The sequence below is a fragment of the Caloenas nicobarica genome, chromosome 1 (genome assembly GCF_036013445.1).
Source record: "Caloenas nicobarica isolate bCalNic1 chromosome 1, bCalNic1.hap1, whole genome shotgun sequence".
NCBI lineage: Eukaryota > Metazoa > Chordata > Aves > Columbiformes > Columbidae > Caloenas > Caloenas nicobarica.
The window spans coordinates 90,082,387-90,105,344 of record NC_088245.1 but is presented as its reverse complement, the minus strand read 5'-3'; the positions used below and the strand labels follow the sequence as shown (position 1 = coordinate 90,105,344).

Sequence of the window (22,958 nt, the reverse complement as noted above, 5' to 3'; positions counted from 1 at the left end):
GGAGCAAGCCAGTGGCTGGCTCATGTATTTCAGCAAAGCCCACAGCCTGGGGAGACTCTCTGTGAAGGCAGCTGGAGACAGCATGTTTGCAGGGGGAGGGACTGAGCAGCTCCACAGGACACTGCATGCAGCTTTTAGGTGCTGGCAGGGGCACCCAAGGCAGTGGGGCCACAGGCGGGTTTCCACAGACAGAGCAGCATTAATGGCCACAAAGGCAAAGGTGGTCTCTGGAGTGCAGGGACTGGCTCCTCTGTCTCACCAGGGGGTGCCATTGCCATGGCAAATTTGCTTCCAGCGCTAGCTCCTGTCAGGCACCATTAATCTCTTGCTGTCAACAGCTTATGATTTAAACACTCTCGCCCTTTCCCCACCTGCTCCTTCAACTCCATCCTGAATGCTTTGAAGTCTTTATCGGGAGCCCAGCGTGAGGGGGAGGGATGCAGCAGTGCATGTGGCAGGAGCATGGGAGAAGCATGTGATCTGCAGGTTACAAAAGGGGGTGGGGGTGCACTGAGGGACAGACTGACAGGGAGGCGGGAAGAAGAACGGGATTATTGCAGGGCCCAAGACTGACAGGCGGCTCCTCACTCTCTGCAGAGTATTAGGGAACTGACAGCTCTCGGACACAACCGAGCTATACTAGCCATACTCCTTGCAAGCAAATATTCCCCTTGAAGCCTGAAAGTGTCCCCTATCCCCATCTCAACATGGCCTTGGAGCTGTCTGGAACAAAGGAGGTTTCCTGGTCCCTGCTTCGCTGGCTTCCTGTTCCTTTTACCTGCATTTCCAGCCCTTTCACCCACCTTTTCTCCTCTGGCTGTCTTTTCCCCCTGAGATCAGTTCTTCTCTCCACTGCCACAGGCACACTTGGCCTGCCCTCCTCCTTTTCCCCAGGGATGCTCCAGGTCTGGGCTGTCATGTAGCTACGTCAGTGGCTCTGTCAGCAGCTGCTGCAGACAGCCCATAACACACCACGCTGTAGGACATACCAGACCACCCTAGCCCCCAGCTTGACAAGCCCATCACGCACTGGAGCCTCTTGGGTGGGGGCATGGCAGGTGCTTTGCAGAAATGTTCTCTGGCCTCTGAGGCAGGTGGTGCTCTACTTGCCTTGAAATACTTGTCTAGGACTTCGCTGTAGTTGCTGCCCTTGGAGAACCAGCCATCTGGGATAATCTCAGCTTCCAGCCACTGGATAACGCGTCGACGAAGCTCATCTCTGTCCGACTGGTAGCAGACAACTGTCACGGGAGAAGGTGTAGCAGAAGAAAAAGCAAGGATGAGAGAAATGAAGTCAGCAGGGAGACCACAGACAGATGACTGGAAATAAAACCCAGCCAGGCAGCCCTGATGGCCATTTGTAGGCCCCCTCCTCCTTGGAGATGCACCAGGGCCAGATCAAAGCAGAGGTGCCATGTGCTGAACCGTGGATGGGCTGTGGGTGACACCATGTGGCAAGGCCTGAAAACGACACTCCTCCCAAACCCCTTCTGCCTTCCTGTCCCTGAAGCTTGTGAAAGAACAACCTGGGGCTGACTCATCCTGGTGTGAAGAGTCTCCAGACTGAGGGAGGAAGGACAGACAGTGTCTCCAGGCTTCCCGATGCCATGCAGGACAGGCGTTGAGCCCTCAAGTACCAAAACGTGTATCCTCTGCAAGGGTGAACACTAAACTGAGCAAGCCTTTCCACCATGCTCTCCCCAGGACTTGGATTTTAGGGCCTAATATCTCAGGAGATTTCTTCAAAGCCTTGATTTGCCCACTGTGACTGGAAATGAGAGAGGGTCAAGCTGGGCTTGTTTGCAGTGCTCTCCAGAGTCACAGGTTTCTCTAGGTGGAGATCATCTTGTGTGCTAATACTGAATTATGCATTTAGAAGCAAAACTGAAAGCCTAGACCTTCTGCCTTCTGTGAGTTGTCACACCTGCCCAGAGGCCAATGGAGCCAGAAGGGGAATCAGTGTGCATTTGTGTCACTTACACACACTAAGGATCTCCTTCTGAATCCAGTGACTACAATCACAACCGGACGGACAGTTTCTGCATGTTTAATTTTGAACTTCCTTGAAACTGCTCTGAGGTGGTGGCCATGCCCAGAACACGGTCCTTTCCCTAAAGTTTGTATGAGAGTTTGCTCTCATCTGTCCTAGGACGCTGAAGTTGACAATTATCCAGATCCAGCACTTGGAGGCCATGGATGGGAAAAGTGTCCCCTGATGAAGCACAGGCCATGGCCCCAAAATCCACAGTCTAAGTACACGAGACAATGCATAAGGGAGAAACCAGGCACAGGGAATCACAGACTTGTTGGCTGATGGGAGAGGTGGTTCAGCTACATCTCCTGACTCCCCCAAACAATACTCTCATCAGTTAACCACTCCTGAAGCAAAGTCTCCTTTCAAAAGAGTGCTCATGGAGTTGGGGACAACAGCCCCACAGTTCTTGTGTCTTAGACCCCCCAATGTACTAGGCAAAAGAGTGCCTTTTCCCTCAGCCTGGGTGATGAACGCAGCTTGTGTCCCTAGGAGTAAACTGGGTTTCTCTGCACCTTGTACAGTCCTCAAGACATCCCAGCACAGTGAAGAGCCCAGGAGATGTATGAGCTCTGAAAGGTTACACAGCAGTAGAGGGCTGGGTAATCATATTTCGGCTGATTTACCATCTCAGACTGCAGCAGCCTGTGCAGAGGCATCACTTTTACACAGAACCATTCAACTCCCCCAGCAGACGTTCCTCCCCAGCCTCTCTTCCCAAATACATACAGAGGCCCCAGCCACACAAGTAGATGGCTTCTTACCTGGACTTGCAGCTGGTTTCTCAGACTTCTTCTCTGTTAGTGGAAAGACAGAAGAGGATATTTCTGACACAACATGAAGCAATACAAATCTCTTTCTGCCCTGAGTGCCACTTGGCAGAGGAAGCTGGTAACCTTAGGAAACATGAGGGCCACATGTATGATTAAGTGACCAGAACATGTGTCACCCGAGAGGAGGCTGAAGACTGTTTAGCCTGGAGAAGGCTCAGGGGCAATATCATCAATGTTTATGAATCTGATGGGAGGGAATGGAGAAGATTGAGCCAGACTCTTCTCTGCAGCATCCACTGACAGGGCAAGAGGCAACGAGCACATATTTAAACACAGGAAATTCTGTCTGAAGAGAAGGAAACACTTTTTTACTGTGAACACTAGGACAGGCTGGCCAAAGAGGTTGTGGAGTCTCCATTCTTGGAGATATTAGAAACCCTGGACTGGACACAGTCCTGTTCAACCTGCTCTAGGTGACCCTGCTTGAGCAGAGGGGTTAGACTAGATGGTCTCCGGAGAGGAGCTCCCTCCCAATCTCAGGGATGCCATGGCTCTGAGTTACTGCTTAGCAACAGGCTACACGTGGTTCTGGCAGAGGTTTCATTTGAGTGCAGCAAAGGAGGCCAGGAAGTTTGGGCCTGTGCTACTTTTCCCTTGTCACCTGTCCACCCTTGGAACAGCTCTTTTCACAAAGGTATCTGTCATTCAGGAGAGATAGGCATGTGCAAGGCTGGAACACAAGGTGTGGGAGTGAGTTAAACAGCCCGATCATTGAGACAAAATCTTTCCTCCTGAAGTTTTTGAGGTCCCTTGTGAACTTGTATGGTACTATGGGCTTTGGGGGTTTATCCTGAGAGTCTGACCTTTCTTCAGCAGATAGACTCAGCGACCTGCCTGGCTGAATCCATGAGCTCAGAGAGAGGCAGGCAAGAGCAAGAAGTTGCCATGCTCTCTTGAGTGCCCTCTCCCACCAATGCAGGGGGACAATAGCTCCAAGATCCCACCACAGCCAAGGTGTCAGGACCCTGAGTGCACTAATGAGGGTCTTAATGGCCCTGCCAACCCCACCTAGGGCCTCCATCCACACTCTCTACCCATGAGTCCCTTACAGCTGACACTGGGGCCCCTAGTCCTTGCCTGGGGGGTTATGTTGTAGGTATGCCTGTCTCCAGCTCTGTCACAACCATTCCTGTACTTGCCATAGGTCCTGTTGCTCTAGGCCCTGACCTGGTGACCGTCTTACCACCTATATCTCAGACTGCTATGGACTGCATCACTACGGACCTATCTGGCAATTACAGGCCTGTGCCTGATCCTGGTTATCGTCACTGGACCTGACCCTGACTTGATTTCATGGCTCGACTTCAGGCCTACTTCACCACCACACACTTGCCTGGTGATCTGGACTCTTCGCTGAACCCGGCTGTTGTTCCCGAGCTTGCCCTGTCAGCCCACTCAGTAACTGTGGGACAGAGTCCTGGTGGGCAAGACCTCTGCTGTGCTTTGTTATCACGCTTGGCTCCCAGCTCTCCATCCCTAAGAGAGTTGCTGGCCCTCATCACTCCTGAACACAGGGTTACCTTTACAGTGGCCATCGTAATCCACCTGGATCTTGGAGCCAGTGAGGCAGGCATCACGGTGCAGCTCACAGTGGTTCAGGTACGTCTTGCTATTGCTACCGCACACAGGCCTCTTGTGAGGTTTGCATTTCTGCGTGAGAGATCCAGAGAAAACAGCATTTTACCTGCCTCCTCAGGACAGTTAGAGGGAAGCAGATGAGTCCCAGCATCAGTCCAGCTCAACAGAAGCCCTTGTAATAGCCCAAAAGGTGTTTGGAGCAGGCGGAACCCACCCATAACCACCTCAGAAAAACCTGCAGAGAGGAGACTGTGGGTGTGGGTTCAAAGGCTTCCCTTTATCCCAGCCTCCATCACCACCACCACAAGAGCCTTCCTGAAAGCAGAGCCCAGAAGAGAAATCAGTGCCCAGCATAAATACTGAGTATAATCCTGCAACTGCTGCTCGGCGTGCCACGGATGAGCCTGCCCAGAGGTGTTTCTATGAATCTCTTCCACGCACCTGTGCTTGCTCAGCTCTGTACATCTCTTTGTAGATCCTGCTCCACCTTTCTGCAGTCAAATGTAGAATAAGCCATCAGCCACGAGCAAACAGCACAACCTACAGCAGAGGGAGAGCTCACCAGTGCCACTCTTCAGGCTGTGGGCTTCTTTCTCGTGTCCCTTTCAGTCTGGCCAAGCCTACTCTGAGTGACAGACTCTCTTCCTGCTCACAGGGCATTTCACTCTCCAGTGCTCAGGCTGGCCACATCAGAGCTGCAGGCTCTGGTAGAAGTGGGAACAAAGAGCCTCACACCCATTCCCAGGAGCCGGGCAGGAATGGTTTGAAAGCACGGGGCAGAGTGGAGTAGCAAACATTCTGTCTCCACAACTGGGAAAGGCTCTTCTAATCATCTCTGGCTCCCTGCTGGATGAAGCTATTCATCCTCACAGCACTCTACCACGATTATTTCCATTTTACAAAAGCAGATTTTTAGTAGGGTGCTTGTAGCCTCCTCAAACGATGCCAGTGACGGCAGGCTGTCTTGGAGCCTGCAGACCACTCCTTATAGTGCCCTTCAAAGCCAGCTGCATATCAATACCTTACTGGGCTTTCCCAACAAAAGACCTCCAGCCAAGCCTCCTGTGCATGTAAAGACCCCAGAAGCAGCTGTGCGAGTAGCAAAGTTGCAAGCTCCAGACAGTATCTACCCTACAGAGCTCTTCCCCCATACCACACTGGGAAAGGCCCAGCTGTTTGAAGAGCCACTGTGAATTTGCAGCTGCTCCAAACCAGTTGTGTCCTCAACACATCACGGGATCCTTCCAGCAACTGAAACCCAGCTGGAGGGTGGTGGCAGTGACACCTGTCCCAGCTGCAGACGCTGTGCTGCCCCCCCCTACCTCAATGCAGAGGCAGGTTGGCTCTCCCTTCTCAGTCACTGTGCACTCCCGCCCAGCTCCGCAGAAAACATTGGCACAGATCTTGGATTTGCTCCTTGGCTCTTCCTGCAACATACAAAGCAAGAGACACACAATACATCAATTTACCTGAAACAGCAGCAATGCAGCTTTAAAAAAATATCACATTTAACTCTAGACTGGACCAAAGAGCACCAGGGTGGTAAGGCACAGATTACAGACAAGAAAGAGGTGACTGCAATAGATGTGACAGCTCAGACAATAACCAGGAGCAGACACAAGAGCTGGGGCTACAGCTCCAGCAATAGAGGGTTTCCTTGAGGTCACTCCTGGAAAATCAGTCAAGAGAACTGAAGTGAGCATCAGCAACAGAAAATCTAGCACAAATAGCAAGAATAATTTGCTCATGTCAAGGACTGCTGTCTTCAAAATTTTTTCCATGGAAGGTAGGGAGCAGAAATGTTTTTGCTTGAGACATTTAAGAAGAAGGTGAACACTACCCTGGAGAAAGGTTTGATACCAAGCAGGTGGAAGAAATGTCCATCAGGCACCAGATAATGCCCCTGTCACAAAAAAACTTCACAAAACTACACAACCCGTTATCTTGCCTCCACTGGTCAAGATTAAACACTTCAAAGGAGGAAACACTGTCATAGATAATTATACAGTAACCTTCTCACAGAGAAAATTTCTTCCTGTCCCTGACAGCCAGCAGTTGACTTATACCCTGCAGCACAATTTATACGCTTTACAGTTTTCTCCTAGCCAAAGTCATCACAAGTATTCTTGTTGTTCACATAACTGTCAAATCCTTTTTTCTTGAGTCGTACTGTGTTCTCAAACTGGTGACACCTAGCAGGGAAGATTTCCACAGCTTAATCATGTTTTCAATAAAACCACTATTCACTTTTTTCAGTTGAATGATTATTTTTCCTTAGACTTTCAAAAGAGAAGATGGTTCCAGGGGTTCAGACTTTGGAGACCCTGGTTTAAATCCCTGCTTTGCCATTAATTTCCTTTGTGACTAATTTTCTACCTGTATGTTAAGTATCTGGCTCAGGCTAGCCAACTGGCTCCCTCAAAACTTTTGTATCAGAGACAGAAGATTAAGGAATGTAAAATAACCAGTGTGATAGGTCAATCACATCTGCTGTAACTCTTCTCTAAAATACACAACTTTTTTTACCTTCTCATCTGAGCATTAGTCTTAATCTCTGTTCACTGTGATATCTTTGTACCTCCATCATATATTTTTGAAAGCAGGTGATCAAAAGAGAGCAGAATTTGCGTGAGGACCAAGCACTATTGATATGTTTAATAACAAATGTTGAGCACATTTTTTTCTTCTATTGCTTCTTTATACTAATTTTCTTTTTTTTTGTTTGTTTTGTTTTGCTTTTAAACCACAATTTTACAGTAGGTTGTTGACTTTACTAAGGAGCCCACAGTGACAGCCAGACCATTTTCTGAATGACCTTGCCCTGGTCTTCACAATATTTTTGTCTGCTGGCATACTGCGCAGTCATCGAGCCCAAGAAGGTCTTTCCAAAGCAGTGCGGGATTCCCTCCAGGTTCTCATAGTGACAAATGCTTTCCTACTCTCTGAAAATGTTCCCATCTCGCTGCTTATCCTGTAAAATAAAAATATACAGGGTATTTCAAAAAGACAGACCCAGTTGCAGAGACATAGTGATTTCAAATTGGGTCCAATCTTTTTGAAACAGCCTGTAGTATTCAGACACACCGTGTCCTAGGTCTGCTCACCCCATGCGGACAGTCTGTTATTCTCCCTCTGCCGCTTCATCTTCCTTTCACATTATAATTTCTGAGCTGTGAAACGCACTGCCTCTTGTGCTGCATTCACCTCTCTCCTTAGCTGGCTTCTGGTGGAGGGCTGGGGAAAATGATCTAGGCCCTTCTGGGGTGGGATGGACCAACATGAGCGCTTCACTGCACAAAGCAACCTCACACAACATAGGGCAGGAAAGGAAGAATAACTCCTTCTGCAAAAAGCGCCAAGAAAAAACAAATTCTCACAGGTTGGAGTCTGGCCAGGGCACTCCCACAACTACGCACTGGAGGCACCTAAGTGCTCATCTATTTAAGGGGTTTCAAACAACCTGCCCACCCCTTCACTGAGCCAAAGACCAGGAAAAACGAGCCAGACATGGGTTTGAACTGCAGCCCACCAAGGTCTATGATCCAGGTGCCTGGCAATAGATGGCAGTGCTCTGCCTCTCCTGACCAGGCAGGACCACCAGCACCAAGCTCCTGACCGTGCCCACCGATGCCAAACCTGGCTTTGGCCTCCTGGGCTGATCCTCTTCTCTCGCCAGCCTGCTGGAAACCAGGCTGTCCTGGCCACAGCTTCCTCCCCTGCAGCGCCAGGCCCAGGAGCCATTCTGCAGCTCTCCCACTGGGACCCGGGGCAGGGATGCTGGCAGGATCATACTCTCAGAACAGCCACTGAGGACAATCTGCCTCCTACCAGGCTAGAGAGCCATGTTGTTCTGATTTTTGTTATTAACCACAGCTAGATGGTTTGGTGGTTGGTTCTTTGTTGTTGTTCTACGCTGTCCTAGGCTGGCAGTGGGTCGGAGCTGATTGCCATGTTCCGGCACTGCTGTGTCCACCTCAGGGGTTTTCCAGAGAAAGAAAGGAATCGAGCTGCTCTGCCTGCCTGCCCTCTCACTCTGGCACAGGGTTTCTCAGACCCAGCTTGCTTATCCTCCCTCCCAGCAGCAGCAGCCATGGCAAGAGCTACCAGGCTGGGTGCTTGCTCCGGCTTCAGTGAAAGCAGCTCTCAGCTTCCACCCCAGTTCCTTCAGCCCCCTGCACCCCTCATCCTTGCAATGCTCACCCCACAAACCACACTTTCTCCATCTACAACCTACAAACTATAGCCCCTTCTACTCACATGCCCATCTCCCAAAATCCCCGAGACCCTCACCTCCTTCCTTCACCAGACATCACCCCTCCTACCCTATGTCTACCCCACTCTGCACCTGGAACCTGACCCAGTGCAGCTGCTTTGCAGGTGGAGGTGCCCCCCTCTGCCAGGCACCAGCAGCCGCTGCTGCTGTAGATCCTGCCTTCACCTCCTGCAAGAGCCAGAAAACACTTTCCTCCACCAGCCTGTACACAGATGAAGTTAGCAGTTGCCACCGCTACCACTTGGTACGGCCACACAGAGCACCAAGGGGTGGAAGCTCTCTCCACTGGCTCCCCAGCCACCCTTCCAGCAAATACCAGAGTCTCCTGTGTGTAACTGGGAGTGTAACAGAGGCAGCGGTGGATGAATGGATAAGCACAGTGAGGGTCTGCGAATGAGGCTCTAAAATCTTCACTCCCAATTCTCTGGTGACCTCCCAGATGATACCAGCCAGACTAGTTTCTTGTGACAGATATTCTGCTCTTACCTTGGACCTCGTCATGTTTGCTCTTTATAAAGCTCCATCTGTTGGAGTCATGTGAGTAAGCGGGGATGGCAGCTGCCACTTCAATATTAAATAGCTCGTCCTCGCACCTACCATGTAAAAGCTTGGAAATATGGACTGCAAAGGTTTAAATGCAAGGTCACACACAGAAAAAGACTCCACAGTGTTTCAATGCTGTTTCAATGCTTAAATTCATTTCAGGATTTGAGGGCTGCAATCACATTTTTTTTTACACTGCTTCCTCCCTGCAAGCTGCCATTGCCTTTTCTGTCACCATGGGCTTGGGAAGTGTCACTCATCCCTGTGCACACCACGCTCGGGCAGGCGGAAGGGAAAGGGCAGAGAATCGTTATTAATTGCTGCACGGTGGCATTTACACCGCAAGCCGTGACAAGGCAGCTCCCCTCTTCTGCCTCAGGTGCAATGCCCAAGCTCACTCCATTTCGGAAATGCTTTTAATTACTCCTCTGCTGCCCAGAGAGCCAGTGTGAAGGTGTCAGAGCAGAGGGCATGAAGCCAGGGCAGAAGCACCTGGACCTCGAGCATCTGCCACAGCACAGCGGCACACCCCACTGCCTCCACAGGGGCACAACCTCCCTGGACATCTCCTTGGGCAAAGGCCACAGAAAAAGCTGTTTGCCACAGCTCATGAGACAGAAACCCAGAGCAGCTGGGCAGCATCAGCATCACATATGCACAGCCCAGACTGTCTGCTGAATGGGGACAGGAACACACACCGCTTTTGGGGTGCTGAGAAGCGTAACCTCATGGACAAAGGGTTATGCTTCGAGCCACAAAGATGATGAAGGGAGTGCAGCATCTCCCTTATGAGGAAAGGCTGAGGGAGCTGGGTCTTTAGCTTGGAGAAGAGGAGACTGAGGAGTGACCTCAATAATGTTTATAGATATGTAAAGGGTGAGTGTCACGAGGATGGAGCCAGGCTCTTCTCTATGACAGCCAATGATAGGACAAGGGACAATGGGTACAAACTGGAACACAGGAGGTTCCACTCAAATATGAGAAGAAACTTCTTCTCAGTGAGGGTGACAGAGCCCTGGAACAGGCTGCCCAGGGAGGTTGTGGAGTCTCCTTCTCTGGAGACATTCAACACCCGCCTGGACACCTTCCTGTGTAGCCTCATCTGAGTGTTCCTGCTCTGGCGGGGGGATTGGACTAGGTGATCTTTTGAGGTCCCTTCTAATCGCTAACATTCTGTGAAAGGGTTCTTGCACGCAAACGGGCCAGCGCCAAGCAGAAGACCTGAACTGACAGCACAGTGAGCCACAGGCACTGCTTCTGCCTCAGCTGTTGCTTCCCAGGGAGCAAGGAGGAAAAAGAGACATTTCCAAGGCACCCGCAGGCAGCGCCGGCAGTGAGGGATCACCATGGCAACCAGCAAAGCGGGGCCTCAAGGTGGAGAGCTAAAATTAGGCAGCGGGAAGGGCCGTTTCTCATCTCCAGCAGCAACTGGCACTGAGGAGCCGAACCCCCAGCCCAGCGTAGGTGCAGATGTCGGGAGCATTTCCGAGCCCCTGCCTGCACCCGGGTGTCCGGGACCGAGCGTGGCTCAATGCCCCAACACAGGGTGTCACATGTGGGTCTGCACGGGGTCCCGAGGTCCTGCGAGCTGCCACGCCTGCTCCACACTGGCGGGACTGCACAAAACCAGTGCGGTGTCTGCAGTAAGACATGAGTGATGGCACACACAAAGGAAAAGATACACCGTGGCTCTTCGGCTTTGCAAGGGAGCTGCTCATTGCAGCTCTCCCTTGGCTGCTCCCTCCGCTGGCCCCTGCTGAGCCACGCATCTGCCTGGTGTCGCCTGGTGGAAATGGGGACTTTCCCAACCAGTCTGTGAAAGCTGAAACCATCAACAGTTCAGCGACAGAACACTTCTGTAAGGAAGAATGAGCTTTCACCTGCAGAGAAGAGCTGTGCAAGCAGCTGCACGTCCTCAGTGCCCCACTGCCTGAAGGGAGCAGCAGCGATTCCTGCCATTATGCGTGCTCTGGGAAGTGAGCAGGGAGACCACTCTGCTACGAGGTGGGGAGTTAATGTGCTTGAAAACAACCCCTCAGATTGCTTTTTGCTTTCTGCACATCTCTCCATATGAAATCTCGTCTTGGAGATCTCAAAAGCCTTTCTCTCAGCAGCCTACACTGGAGAAATATGAATACTACCTGCTGTCCTGCTCCTACTGACATGAGTAAAAAGCTTTTCTTGCTATCAGCAGCAACTGTAGGTCTTTTTCCTCTTTTGGCATTAGTCTGTGGAAATCTGTAAAATGACTTGATCCCTCACATAATGATCTGTGCTGTTTGCTGTAAAATCAAGGCTTTTGCCTTTTTGCCCTGCCTGATGTGCAAGGAAATCAAAGTGCTCTAGAGGTGTAGCACTGAAACCTCCTCCGGGAGGTAATCCCATGTATTGTACAAACTTGAGTATTACACCCATAAGGCAAAACTAAAGGGCACCAAAATGATATCTGGAGTTGCAAGACTTGCACAGATTCTCATGCCTCAGGGAAGGCAGCAGCAAAAAAACTGTGAGGAAGTTTTCAGATATAACCAGTACAATTCACAATAGACTCCGTTCATGTAGACAGGGAGAAACAAGCTTTGCAGCTATGTATTTCAGCCTCCCCTCTATGTCTTCCCATCTGTAGCCCTTTTGCCTGTTCCCTGCCATGATTAACACAGGAGATATAGACATACAGAGATATAAAGGGTCTCTGAATGCACCAAAGTGCCACCTGTAGCTAGCGCTGCCTGCACAATTTCGAAACCAACATCCAGCCACAAAACCCAGCGCTTCATTCAGCTGTTGTCTTGGCAATGTTTTCTCCTCAGCGCAGAAAGATCTGGAGACACGAAGCGCTAGGTCAACAACGCAGAAAGCTGAGAAGCCACGTCTCCTGACTCCCAAACCTCCCTTTTCCCCTGTTGTGGGGCTGGGAAGGAGAGGCGCTATGTTGTGCTGCAGTATCCAAAAAGAGAGGGCTGGGCTGCAGAGCAGCTCAGGGGGGTCAGGAAAACTTATTAATAGCAACTCCTGCACATTGATGGCCCTGGGAAAGCATTTGGCTCATGGATTTCATCCCATTACCCAAGCGTGCCTCCGGGCAAAACAGCTCTTTCTGCATCCTGCCCTCCTGCAGAGGCCTGGGGAGAGGGATCCCAAGCCGGCTGGAGGGCACACACAGGCAGGCAGCCTGTCACCTCCGGCCACTTGTGCTGCTGGCTCTGGCGGCATGTTTGTTCCATTGTTCTGGTTTGTGACTAACATGCCAAGTGCCCAGCCCTCCCTGCAAACCTGACCCAATTCCCGTGGCAGCTCCCTGGATCCTCTAACACTCTGGTGTGACGGGGCGGAAATTTGGCAGCAGCGTAAACCGAGCAGATTAGCGTGAAACAAGCAGGCACCCCCGACGCTGGGTTTGCCATAAATAGATGGGTAAGGTGAACATTGCAATCTCTCTTCCTTAGGGCTATTGCCTCAGGACATCTGCAGGCTCTGGAAGAAACCCCACACAAATTATACCTTTAAGTCCGACTTGGAAGGTTTGACTTTCAGTTGTCAAAAATAAGAAGGAGGTAGGCCCAGCGTGTGGGGATTGAACCACACCTGATTTCTGGTCCAGCTCCCCGATAAAACCTGCCTCCCAGGACACCATCGCTATTAGGATGGCACAGCAGTCTGCGGAGCGATCCGTACCCTCTGCTCTGGAAGGAAACCTGCCATCAGAGGTTGCTGAACCTACTGGTGCAGGGTCACATCAAGACCCAGCTGCACCCTTCCTCAGGTCTGGTGTTATCCAGTCCCAAAGTGGCACCCTCTAGAACCACCCCTGCCTTCCCCAAGGAGCTCCCCCTCCCCTTCCTCTGGGAGGCACAGGGTACACGTCCTGGGGCTCAAACCAGCAAAGGTGTTGATGGGCAGCTCGGAAGGCTTGAAAACAGGCTGTCCCCAGGCTAGCTACTTAAAAAGGGAGAGATGTTTGTGAGGCAAAGTCTGGACCAGTGCTCGATTCCTCAGGGCACTGCAACCAGACGAATTTGACAATATTTCCAATCCTAACAACATCCTATTTGAAGGGTGTCAGCGTGAAGCCTGCACTGGATGCAAAGGAGTCATTAGAAAGCCATTAGAACTTCAGGTTTCCTCCTCCCCTAAATCCTAAAGCTGACCTGCGAGCAGTAGAACTAATGAAGCCCAGTTTCCAACAGCTCTCTCTGCACGGCCTGTCTGTCAGCTAGTCGCAGGGCAGCGTATGGACTCCTTCCTCAGGGTGGGTCTTTGCGAGCCCCCCTCATTAAGCCAGTCACCTAGAGTCACAAAACCAGCTGGATCCCATTATCTCGGAGGCCTCCACTGCTTTATCAGCTGTGGCGGAAACAGGCTGATAGATTCAAAACTTGCTGGAGGTGAGAGACAGACAGACAGGCAGGCACAGACAGCCTGCTGACATAGCTTTGCTTCCTTAGGGAACCAGGCTGTAATTTCTTTGCAGAGCCCCATGAAACACGCCTTCGGCTCAGCCTCTTGTCTCAGCAGACTCGGCACCACTGCTGCTCGCAGCCCTGGGGGCAGGTCCTCACCCCAGCCCCCCTGCCATGACTCCAGCTCCGCTTCAGTCTTCTACACGCTCACCCTTGTGCTCCCTCCCCAACATCTTCCTCGCGCTGGAGGACAGACCGCATCTCTCTTCTGCTTTCATCCATCCCTTGGAGTTTCCACTGCTGAGGTATTTCAGTGAGCTGCAATCCAGGGCTGTGAACAGCCATCTGGACACACTGCCTGGAGCTGCTGCACTCCTTGTACAGTTCCCAGTCACCACCCCGCTTCCCAAAGCTCTCCCGGTATCTCCTCTTCTTCTCAGCTGACATCCAGGCCTGGCTCACTAAATACATCACACCAAATGCAACCCCTTAAAGGCTTTTGAATGCTTAATAGATGAATATTTAATGGCAGCTGACTTTCGCTAATGGGAAATAAGCCAGAGCATACATCTCTGCCCATGCTAGGAACTGAGGTGTGTTCCCAGAAAACTTAGATTCAAAGACAACCAGGCAAGAGCGGAAGGGACCTGCAACTCCCAGAGCTCAGAGGAGGTTCCCTCTGCAAAACCTGTACCTCACTCATTTGTGTGTGACCCTTCCTGCCTTGCTGGCTGCTCAGTGCGTGACCCACGAACTGGCTGTGTCCATCATATCAGAGCAGCGAGGCTCTAAATGACCTCTGTGAGGAGAGGGGCCCATCGGGTCAGTGACCTCTGTGTAGGGCTGTGGAAAAAACAACATTGCCCAGGGTAGCCTGCTTGCAGGCATTTGTCCGTCGCTCTGTCAGGGAGATGAAGACATCTGATACTACTGCTCCTACAGAAAAGACTGCCTTGGCAGTACTGCCTTGCAGAGATTGGCGGGGTGGATACAGGGGGCTCTACCTCGCCAATGACCCCAGTGGCCATACAGCCTGGCCTCTTGACGGGGACCGCAGCCCTAACACACCAGCCGTGGCTTTCTCATGTCCCACAGCAAGCTGCCAGGAGCTGGTGGCTGCAATGAAAGGGAAGCAGGAATTGGGAGGAAGAAGGCTTTTCTCCCCACAACCTAATCAAGAGGAGAAAGCCATCTGCCGAACAGCTGATTTCTCTTCCAGTGCGATGCTGCTAACAGTGGCGGAGCCAGGCACACCTCCCTCGGGGACTCCACTGCACAAGGACTCTGTTTTCCCTTTTAAACTGGAAGGAATGTCTGTGCTCTGGCCCCCACAACCTCATATTTTCCACCAGAAGGCAATGACCGGTGAGGCCCCATAAGGGGAACAATGACATGAGAGTCTGGGGAAGAGGAAATCTCTACCGCAAACAAGTCTGGAAAATGGCTGCAAGAAGGAAGGGAGCTCGTGTCTGGCAGCGCTCTCCCTGCTGCAGCCTCGCTTTGCCACTCACCCTAAAAACCCCCTTGCACTCACAGCCCCAAAAAACATAATGGCCCAAAACTGCACCGTCTCTTAGCACTCTTCCCTCCACCCATCCCTGCAGCGCTTCTGGAAGAAGGGGCTGGATTACCTCCTGCCACATCGTGCGGTGAAACTGCCAGCTCCTCTGCAGCCACCAGGAACCTTCTTGCTAGTGCTGGCTCCCGGCAAGGCACGGAGGCAGGAGATCAGAGATCGATTTGTGCACGTCAAGCTGGCTGGAGGGGCTTCAGCTGCAAGCAGGGCAGAGTCAGTCCCATGGGAAGAGAGAAGGTGCTGCTGCTGCAGCAAGGTTCTCAGGGGGAGGAATCCAGTTAATCACTTCATATTTGCATAAGAAAATAACTTTCATGCACAGGGAAGGATCTCAGTGCATGTGAAAGGTCCTACATTAAGTTAGTCCCATAGGGCCTGTGGGGTGAGATTGGTATCATTCTCCTCATGTGGCAGATTGGCAAAGAAAGGCCCAGGGGAGGGGATTTGCTCTAGAACTACCAGAAGGCAGCAGTTCACCTCCTTTGCTCCCTGGTCCGGGGCCAGAACCAGTTCACTATCTGACATACAAATCGTACTCCCTGTTGGGGTACAACAATCCTTCCCAGACTCCAAGTGCCCTGGGCCAGGCTCCATTTGGCCATGGCTGGACTTCTGGGAGCTACAATTCTCCATGCTGTTTTGTTTAAAATATAAAAATAAATACACAACCAGCATCGACTCCTGAATTTCAACAGGAGGAGCTGTTCTGTTCATGGGTACTACATGAGACAAGTCAGAGGAAGCCCTCGCCTACAGGAAGGTGTGAGGGAGGAGGATGAGGAGGAGTTCTTCCTCAGGGCAGGCAGGCAGAGGTGGAGCACTGTCCCAGCCTCCAGACACAAACAAAGGGGAGCATAGACTTCTCCTAGCCATTAAATACAGACTCCATCACCCCCTTCTCTCTCCAAGTACCACAGAGCCCAGCACCAGAGCCCTGAGATCATCTTCCCCATTTTGGGGTGCACTTGCTCCGCAGTCCCCTCTCCTCACTACCCAATCTGATGCTGTTCATGCCATAAACAACCTCAAATGTTTCCTTTCAGCACCTAAATCTGTGGCGACCTACAGCCCCTTCTGTGTCATGACAGTCCCTCTTTTTCCATCCTTCATCCGCCTAATTTCCCACACTCAGAAGCCCTGCAGACTTTACCAGTCTTGCCAGTAAGTTTTGTTGCCTCTCTTTCCAGACAGCTGGGATGATTTATTTCTGAATGGGATCCAAATCTGGCACATTTCTCAGCCACCACCTGGCTCCAACAGAGGGAAGGGAAGAGCAAGCTAAGCAGTTAGAGGCAAGTTAGGATTTACAACCCTATGGCATCTCCTCACCTCTTCCAGTAACTGGACACACAAGGGGAACATGGAGTGCAGGAAATGCTGAGGTTTACCAGCAGCCTCTGGCTCCTTGTGCAAGAGACCTCAGCGGTTTTTCTAACGCAATGGATTTGATGATCCCTCTTCCCAGCTCTGCGCCTTGGTCCTTCTTTACCCGCTTTCTACCACATCACATCGCAAAAGCGCAATGGAAATCGCTGTGAGACTGGAGGGAAGCACTGAGTCAGCCTCAGTGTGGGAGGCTGGGTGAGAACAGAATTGGACATAAGCCAGCCTTGCATTTCTCATCTTCCAGCCTTGGTCAAGAACTTGCTCGGCTCCTCGATAATTCAGAACAGCTTCAGGGCTGCTCCACTCAATGGCTCTGCAAGAGGGAATCCCCAGGGGACAGTGCTGTCTGCCACAGCAATTTCTCTCCTTTCAAACTTCTTTATCTCATGAAGAGTCATGAGATCCCCTTTACACAGTGGGTACAGTGAGGAAGGGTCGGAATAAACCCCATTACTAGGCATTATTTTGTCGAGACAACTTTTCTTGGCCCATGGTCTTGACAGAGCATCTGCCTCCTGAAACCATACAGTCAGGAATAGTTATCAGCCTAATGAGAAAATCTGAAAAGAAGAAGCCAGGTAAAAAACCTGCAAGAGGGGGAGAAGATTGGGAAGGCTGCTGATCAGTGCTACGTCTGCCAAAAAGGCGCAGCCCCATCGAAGGTTAAACTGTGTTCCTAATAGCCAGAGGGAGCTGAAAGCAAGTCTGCCAAAGCTCTGTCATACTTCAACCTCCAAAATGCAAAGTAGGATTTCAGGAGGTGGGCAGACACAAAGAAAGCTCTCTAGGTTCTTGTAACCTCAGCTTTTACTGCTGAAGACCTGACATTGGCCAGAAGGGTGTGTGCACCTACTCATTTGTATTGGAAAGAGGAAAAACACTGCTGTAAAAACTAAGTGAAAATCCTTGCTGCAAGAGGAACACGAGGAGGGCTGCACAAGCATACAAACTACAGGGAGAGGTGTACATGTGTTTTTCTCTGCTCTCAGAAATATAACATCAGCAACAAGCAAATCCCAGTAAACTGGAAGGGCAGTCACCCCGCAGCCACACACTAGGACCAGAGAGTAGTGGTGTTGGGCCATTTGGGACCCAGTGCAAGGCGAACTGTGACCCCTGAGCTAGAACCAGCTACTTCTTTTGAACTCCTGCTGCCCCTGCTGTCCCCAGAAAGCCTCCAGCCCAGGCACCAGCACCTCAAACCATCCCTGTGCAGAGCCAACACCATTTCACACCTATCTTGAAGAGGCTTCCCTCTGCAATAGGGAAAGCGCTACTGTAAGTCTCTCAAAACTTGTGCTGATCTCTTCACTGACATGCCCAAGAGGAAGCTCTGATGAGGTGAGAAGGCCATGAGAAAATTGGTAGCATCGCTGCGAAATATGCTATAAAATCCAGTCACTATGGTAACTGCCACAGCTGGGAGGAAAGAAAAAAATTCCCAAGTCCAAGTGGTTCCAGCCCAAGCATTTCCCAAGTCCAGAGTGCTTCCCATGGATGCTCCAAGGATGGGTATCACGCCGGGCTATCAGTGCCAAAGCCACCCGCAGTCCCTTTGCCCCTGTGCCGCTCCTGCAGCTCTCGCTGAACCCACTCTTGTTCAGGATGCTCAGCTAAACATCACGGCTTCTTAGGCGAGCTGCTTGTGCTCACACTGTTGTGTCCTCGTGGGCTCCCCCATCTCGCTCTTGAATTAACCCAGCATAAACAGAAGGGGAACAGGAGATAAACTATGCTGTGTGGGCTATGAGTGAGGAAGATGGATGGTATTTCGCTGACACCCCCTTGACCTGTTAGCTTACAATCTGTTGCTTTCACAATGTACCTGTTACAACTATGTTCCCTCTCACAGCAGCAGAACAGCACATAAAGTGAAGGATGAACATAATTGAGAAGTGAATAACCTCTGCTGTGTCCATGAGAAGTGGCATACCCCACACCCACATGTGTCATCTCGGTCACTCCCCACTTCTCCCAGAGCAGAGCTCCCCTTATTACCCCATGGCCCCCGTGACAGGCTGACAGCACAGACCCACCAGCATTTGCAGCCCAAATGCAACTCTGTGATTAAGAAACAGGAGAAGTGATTATTGATTTCCTATAATTCCCAAATAAGGCTGGGTAACATTTTTTCAGAGAGCTAATTCACTGGAAGATGCAACTTGAGGTTGACCAAAACTATTTGGAAATTTGCACCTAGTTCAGGGAACAGAAATAATTTTGGAATCAAAGCTAAGATGAAGTGAACTATTTTGCCTTTATTTTGAAATATATTTCATGAAGTGTTGTAAACTTAAAAGTCAAAGAGAATAAAATAAAAACACGCTTTCATAAGCTTAGCAACTTTTTGTTTGGTCAGTTCTTTTATTTTTTTTTTGAGAATAAAAAATTAATTTCAGCTGACCTGAAATGAAATTTTCAGTTTGACTCTCTGATTCAGCTAAGGAATTTAAAAAAAAAAAATTCCATGGCTTTATTCCTAAAACATTGTTATTTGGTGTCTAAAGCAACCTATTCTTCTCCTTCTTTCATCTCCTTCCATCTGGCTCTTCGTGACTGTGTCTGGAAATAAGGCAGAACTGTTGCAGACTTCTCTCTCCCCCTCTCTCTGCAATCATGGAATTTTTTCCTGTCTAGTTGGGAAGACTGTTGATGCTGGCTCCCATCGCTTCACTTTAAAAAACAAACAAACAGCAAAATAAAGCCACAGCTCTATTTGGTGGTTATGATAACCCAGATAGATGTTGCTTCAGGGAAAGCGTCCCCTCCTCTGAGTCACTCCAGCCAAGTAAACAGCACTGATTTAACAAAGCAGCTCCCAGTTTGCAGTCCCAGTCCAATTGCATCGGGACTGCAAACACTCTTCTCCATCCCGGCTTTGCTCCAGTCCCCTCTCAAACGCTCAGTCCTGTCCCATTGCTTCCCACCCCTCAGACCCCAAGGAACCTGCGCCCGCCTCCCTGCTGAGCCACACAGTTCTCCGCAGAGGAGAATATAATTTTCCCTCTGCTGGCAGCAGCCAAGCCCAGCTGGTGAGCTAACAGGTGTCAAGAGGTTTGCGTGCTGAAGCTCAAATGGGAGGCTGACACTCGCCCTATGGAGTGGTACAGAGATACTCAGGCTCACCTGAGAAGCAGAGTGCCCAGGGCTCATGAAGAAACATGGGGAGCAGGGTGCCAAGGTCTTCTTCCCAGCTCTCTTGTTCCCTCATGGCCGATTTCAAGAGACTCACTGTCGTTGTCTATACAAGCACCCAGAGGTGACCTGACTTGCAGAGAGGTAAAGGACTTGAGTGCATCACTGAAGCCACGTTAAACGGGGCTTTTGAACTTCAGTAGGTCCAGACCAGTAAGAGCAGGCAACCAGTGCCAGCCAGATGCAATGATGACAACCCAAGCACTTGCCTGTCTCTCTTTCCTCGCTGCTCTGGAGACAGTGACGAGGCATTAGTGACCTGCTATGAACTTCGGTACTGCCCTGGGCTAGAGGGAGATGTCTCTGAGCCCTGATAGTGACCCTGAAGCTCTCCACACCTCCCGCAGCCCACGTTCCTAGAAGAGGGATCACTGCTTGAACCACCTCCAAAAGCACAAACTATTCTCTAATACTTCTTGAGCTCTTCCCAGGATGTTTTGCTTTCTGCCCTGTGGCCTGGCCAGGCTGTGTTTCAGGGATGAAAGGCTGTGAGTGTGCACAGATGCCAGCATCCTTATGCATTCCTGGCTTGCAGGCTTTCCTCAAAGCAGCTGCAGGCACACGGTCGGGGAGGAGGAGCTGCCAGCCTGCGAACCTGCCTCTGCCAGGTGTGCTGCCAGGTCCTGGCTAAAACCTCTCTGCTTTGGAGCCAGCAGTGACCCCTCGGGGCCCCCAACCAGCCCAGCAGAATAAACGGCATCTCCCCTGCTTTCCCCTAAGGGCTACGATGGCCTTAAGGAAAACACAGTGCAAAATGCAGCGGGTGTGATGATATCAGTGCACAAACCTGCTTAATAACAACATGCATTTATCATCTCTTTTGTTCCCAGGGCTCCCAGAGCAAGTCACAGGCACATGAAGCAGCACTGCCTTCCGCTGGGCGATGTGTGCTATAGGGAGGAAACCCAAAGAGCGCTTGAAGTCTTGGGCAGAAACTCCAGCATCTGTGCAACACCAAAGAGGCTAGCAGGAGCCCAGGGGGCTGCAATGCAGTCTTCTGTGTGCACCCCATCTCCCCTGCCCAGCTTCAGCACAAGCCGAACCAAACTCCCAACCCCAAACACTGGGGAGAAGCTCGCTCCCAGTCTTGGCATGCAGTTCCGTCCCATCGTGGTGTTAAAGGGAGAGTCTGCCAGTGGTCTGGCAGGATTTCAGCCCAACATACTGTCTCCACCAGTGGTTCCCACTTAAATTCTGGCACTGGTGCAGGATCTCCGCCTCAACCCTCACAACCAGCAAGAGAAAGGGCCTCCCTGTGCCCCTCCAAATCCCCCCTGTCCCTCTGGCAGGGCGAGGCTGGCACAGCTCAGGAGAGCCAAAGGCAGCTCTCAAGGATCACACCAGCCTGTGGCACAGGCTGCTGGCAGAGATGGGCTCAGAGCCTGGCTGGCAGCTGCAGCCCTCGCACATCAAGACAACGAATTATAAGCATTTCCGTGTTTAAAAAAAAACCAGCCGACCACCAGAGAGTGTGGAAGAGAAACCACCCAACCAACTGGATCTAAAGGGAAAAATCTCAGACTCACTGAAACGAGAGGTGAAGCTCCCCATCTTGGGGGGATCCTGATGCCCTCATTGCTTCATGTCAGCAAACCAGAGGCATGTCAACAGGCTTGGGGCAGGGACCACTTACAAATCCATGGGACTCCCTTAGCTGGCCACTATGCCCGTTTCTTTGTGTGAGGGAGCCCCTGTTGCTGGGGCTGGCCTGCTCCTGTTGTGCGTGCTCTGAAAAGCACGGCCCTTGCAGTTTGTGTGCATCACATGGTTTGAGGCAAGTACTCCCGTATCTACCTCCACTGTCATGACTCAGAGGTGGGCTGAATTAATGGCATGCACTTTCTCTGTAAGTGTATGAACTGCATGGCTTCCACGTTCACGCAAGGCAAATTAAAGCCAGTAAAGGACGACGGATTGAAGAAGTGGCTCTTTTTGGGTATCCTCTTTAGATGGGTCCTTTCCCTATGCCTCCCTGAGACAATTACAATTCTTGTTTCCCACCCCACAGACAAACAGCCTTTGTGCCACCCACCTGATCACCATCACAACTCAGGGCTGCTGCCGCTCCCACCCTGCCACCCAGCACCGCTGAGCCCCAGGTCCCCCTGGCACCATCCTTCCCACCCCCAGCCTTGCCCCGGACAAGGGAGCTCCAAGCAGGAGCAGCAAAGACACCAGCCCAGAGGAGAAACCGGTCATGTTCCCATCACACCACTGCTGCAGCATGGTGTTTCCACCAAAGATGCTCCCGGTAATAAACTCTGGGGTGTCTCTCTGCTACACAACCTTTCCTGCTGTCCACTTGCTGTGTAATTTCTCTCTTGAGTGCCAGAACTTCTGTTCATTAGCACTGAACTTCCTCCAGCTGCCAGCAGCTCATTGCTCTGTGCTGTCAGACTGAAGACTGCTTTCTTCCCACCTTGACTGATTTTTACTCCTGTAACACTGTACTCATGGAGCCTTCTGTTTTCTCAAAGGCTTTTAGGTCAGTCATGGTCTTTGAACCCTTTCTAACACTTTGGAAAATTTGGGTTTTGGCTCTTTTGGTCAAAAGGAAACTTAAACCCGATCTCCCATTTTTCAACAATGAACACTTGGACATCATGCTCTCATAGGCACCAGGAATAAAAAGCTTTAATCTATTTTGTTGTTCAGGAATCTCCCTGGAGACTGAGGAAAGACCTTCACAAGACCTGAGTGCCAGGACTCGTTGGTAAAACACAAGCCACAGGGACAGGTCTCATTGTGCTCTGCCTCCCCGCGGAGCTCCAGCTCCCCACTCCCTGCCTGTCCAGATGAATTTCCTTGCTCGCTTCCCATCACACTGTTCACACTGGTCCTGCTGCCCTCCAGCAACACTCTCCATCACAAATGCTTGCCTTTGAGTGACATGGCAAAGCTCCCCATGGCGTCACCCACATGTAGGAAACGCACAGGGTTGGGTGGCACCTCTTGAGTCAACAAGTCCACCTTCATGCTGCCAGTGCCTCCTCTGCATAAAACTCCATTTACATTACACTGATTAAAGGATGTTATTTTTTCCCTTTCTCATGCCCACTGAAAGCCTGATCTGAAAACCCTGTTCAAGTCATGAGCCTTCCTGTAACATCAAGACTGACTGTATTAATGGCCAATTCATACC

General features: G+C 51.0%; 1 protein-coding gene across 1 annotated transcript in view; it reads right to left on the bottom strand.

Moving 5' to 3' along the window:
- FSTL1 (follistatin like 1) overlaps nucleotides 1–22,958 on the bottom strand; it is a 57,469-nt gene that overhangs the window by 9,617 nt on the left and 24,894 nt on the right. Inside the window, exons 3-6 of the mRNA XM_065642285.1 lie at nucleotides 5,766–5,870; nucleotides 4,386–4,515; nucleotides 2,797–2,829; nucleotides 1,111–1,241 (exon numbers count right to left, since the gene is read on the bottom strand). Coding sequence (XP_065498357.1) covers nucleotides 1,111–1,241; nucleotides 2,797–2,829; nucleotides 4,386–4,515; nucleotides 5,766–5,870 — 399 coding nt within the window. The remainder of the gene's footprint in view (nucleotides 1–1,110; nucleotides 1,242–2,796; nucleotides 2,830–4,385; nucleotides 4,516–5,765; nucleotides 5,871–22,958) is intronic.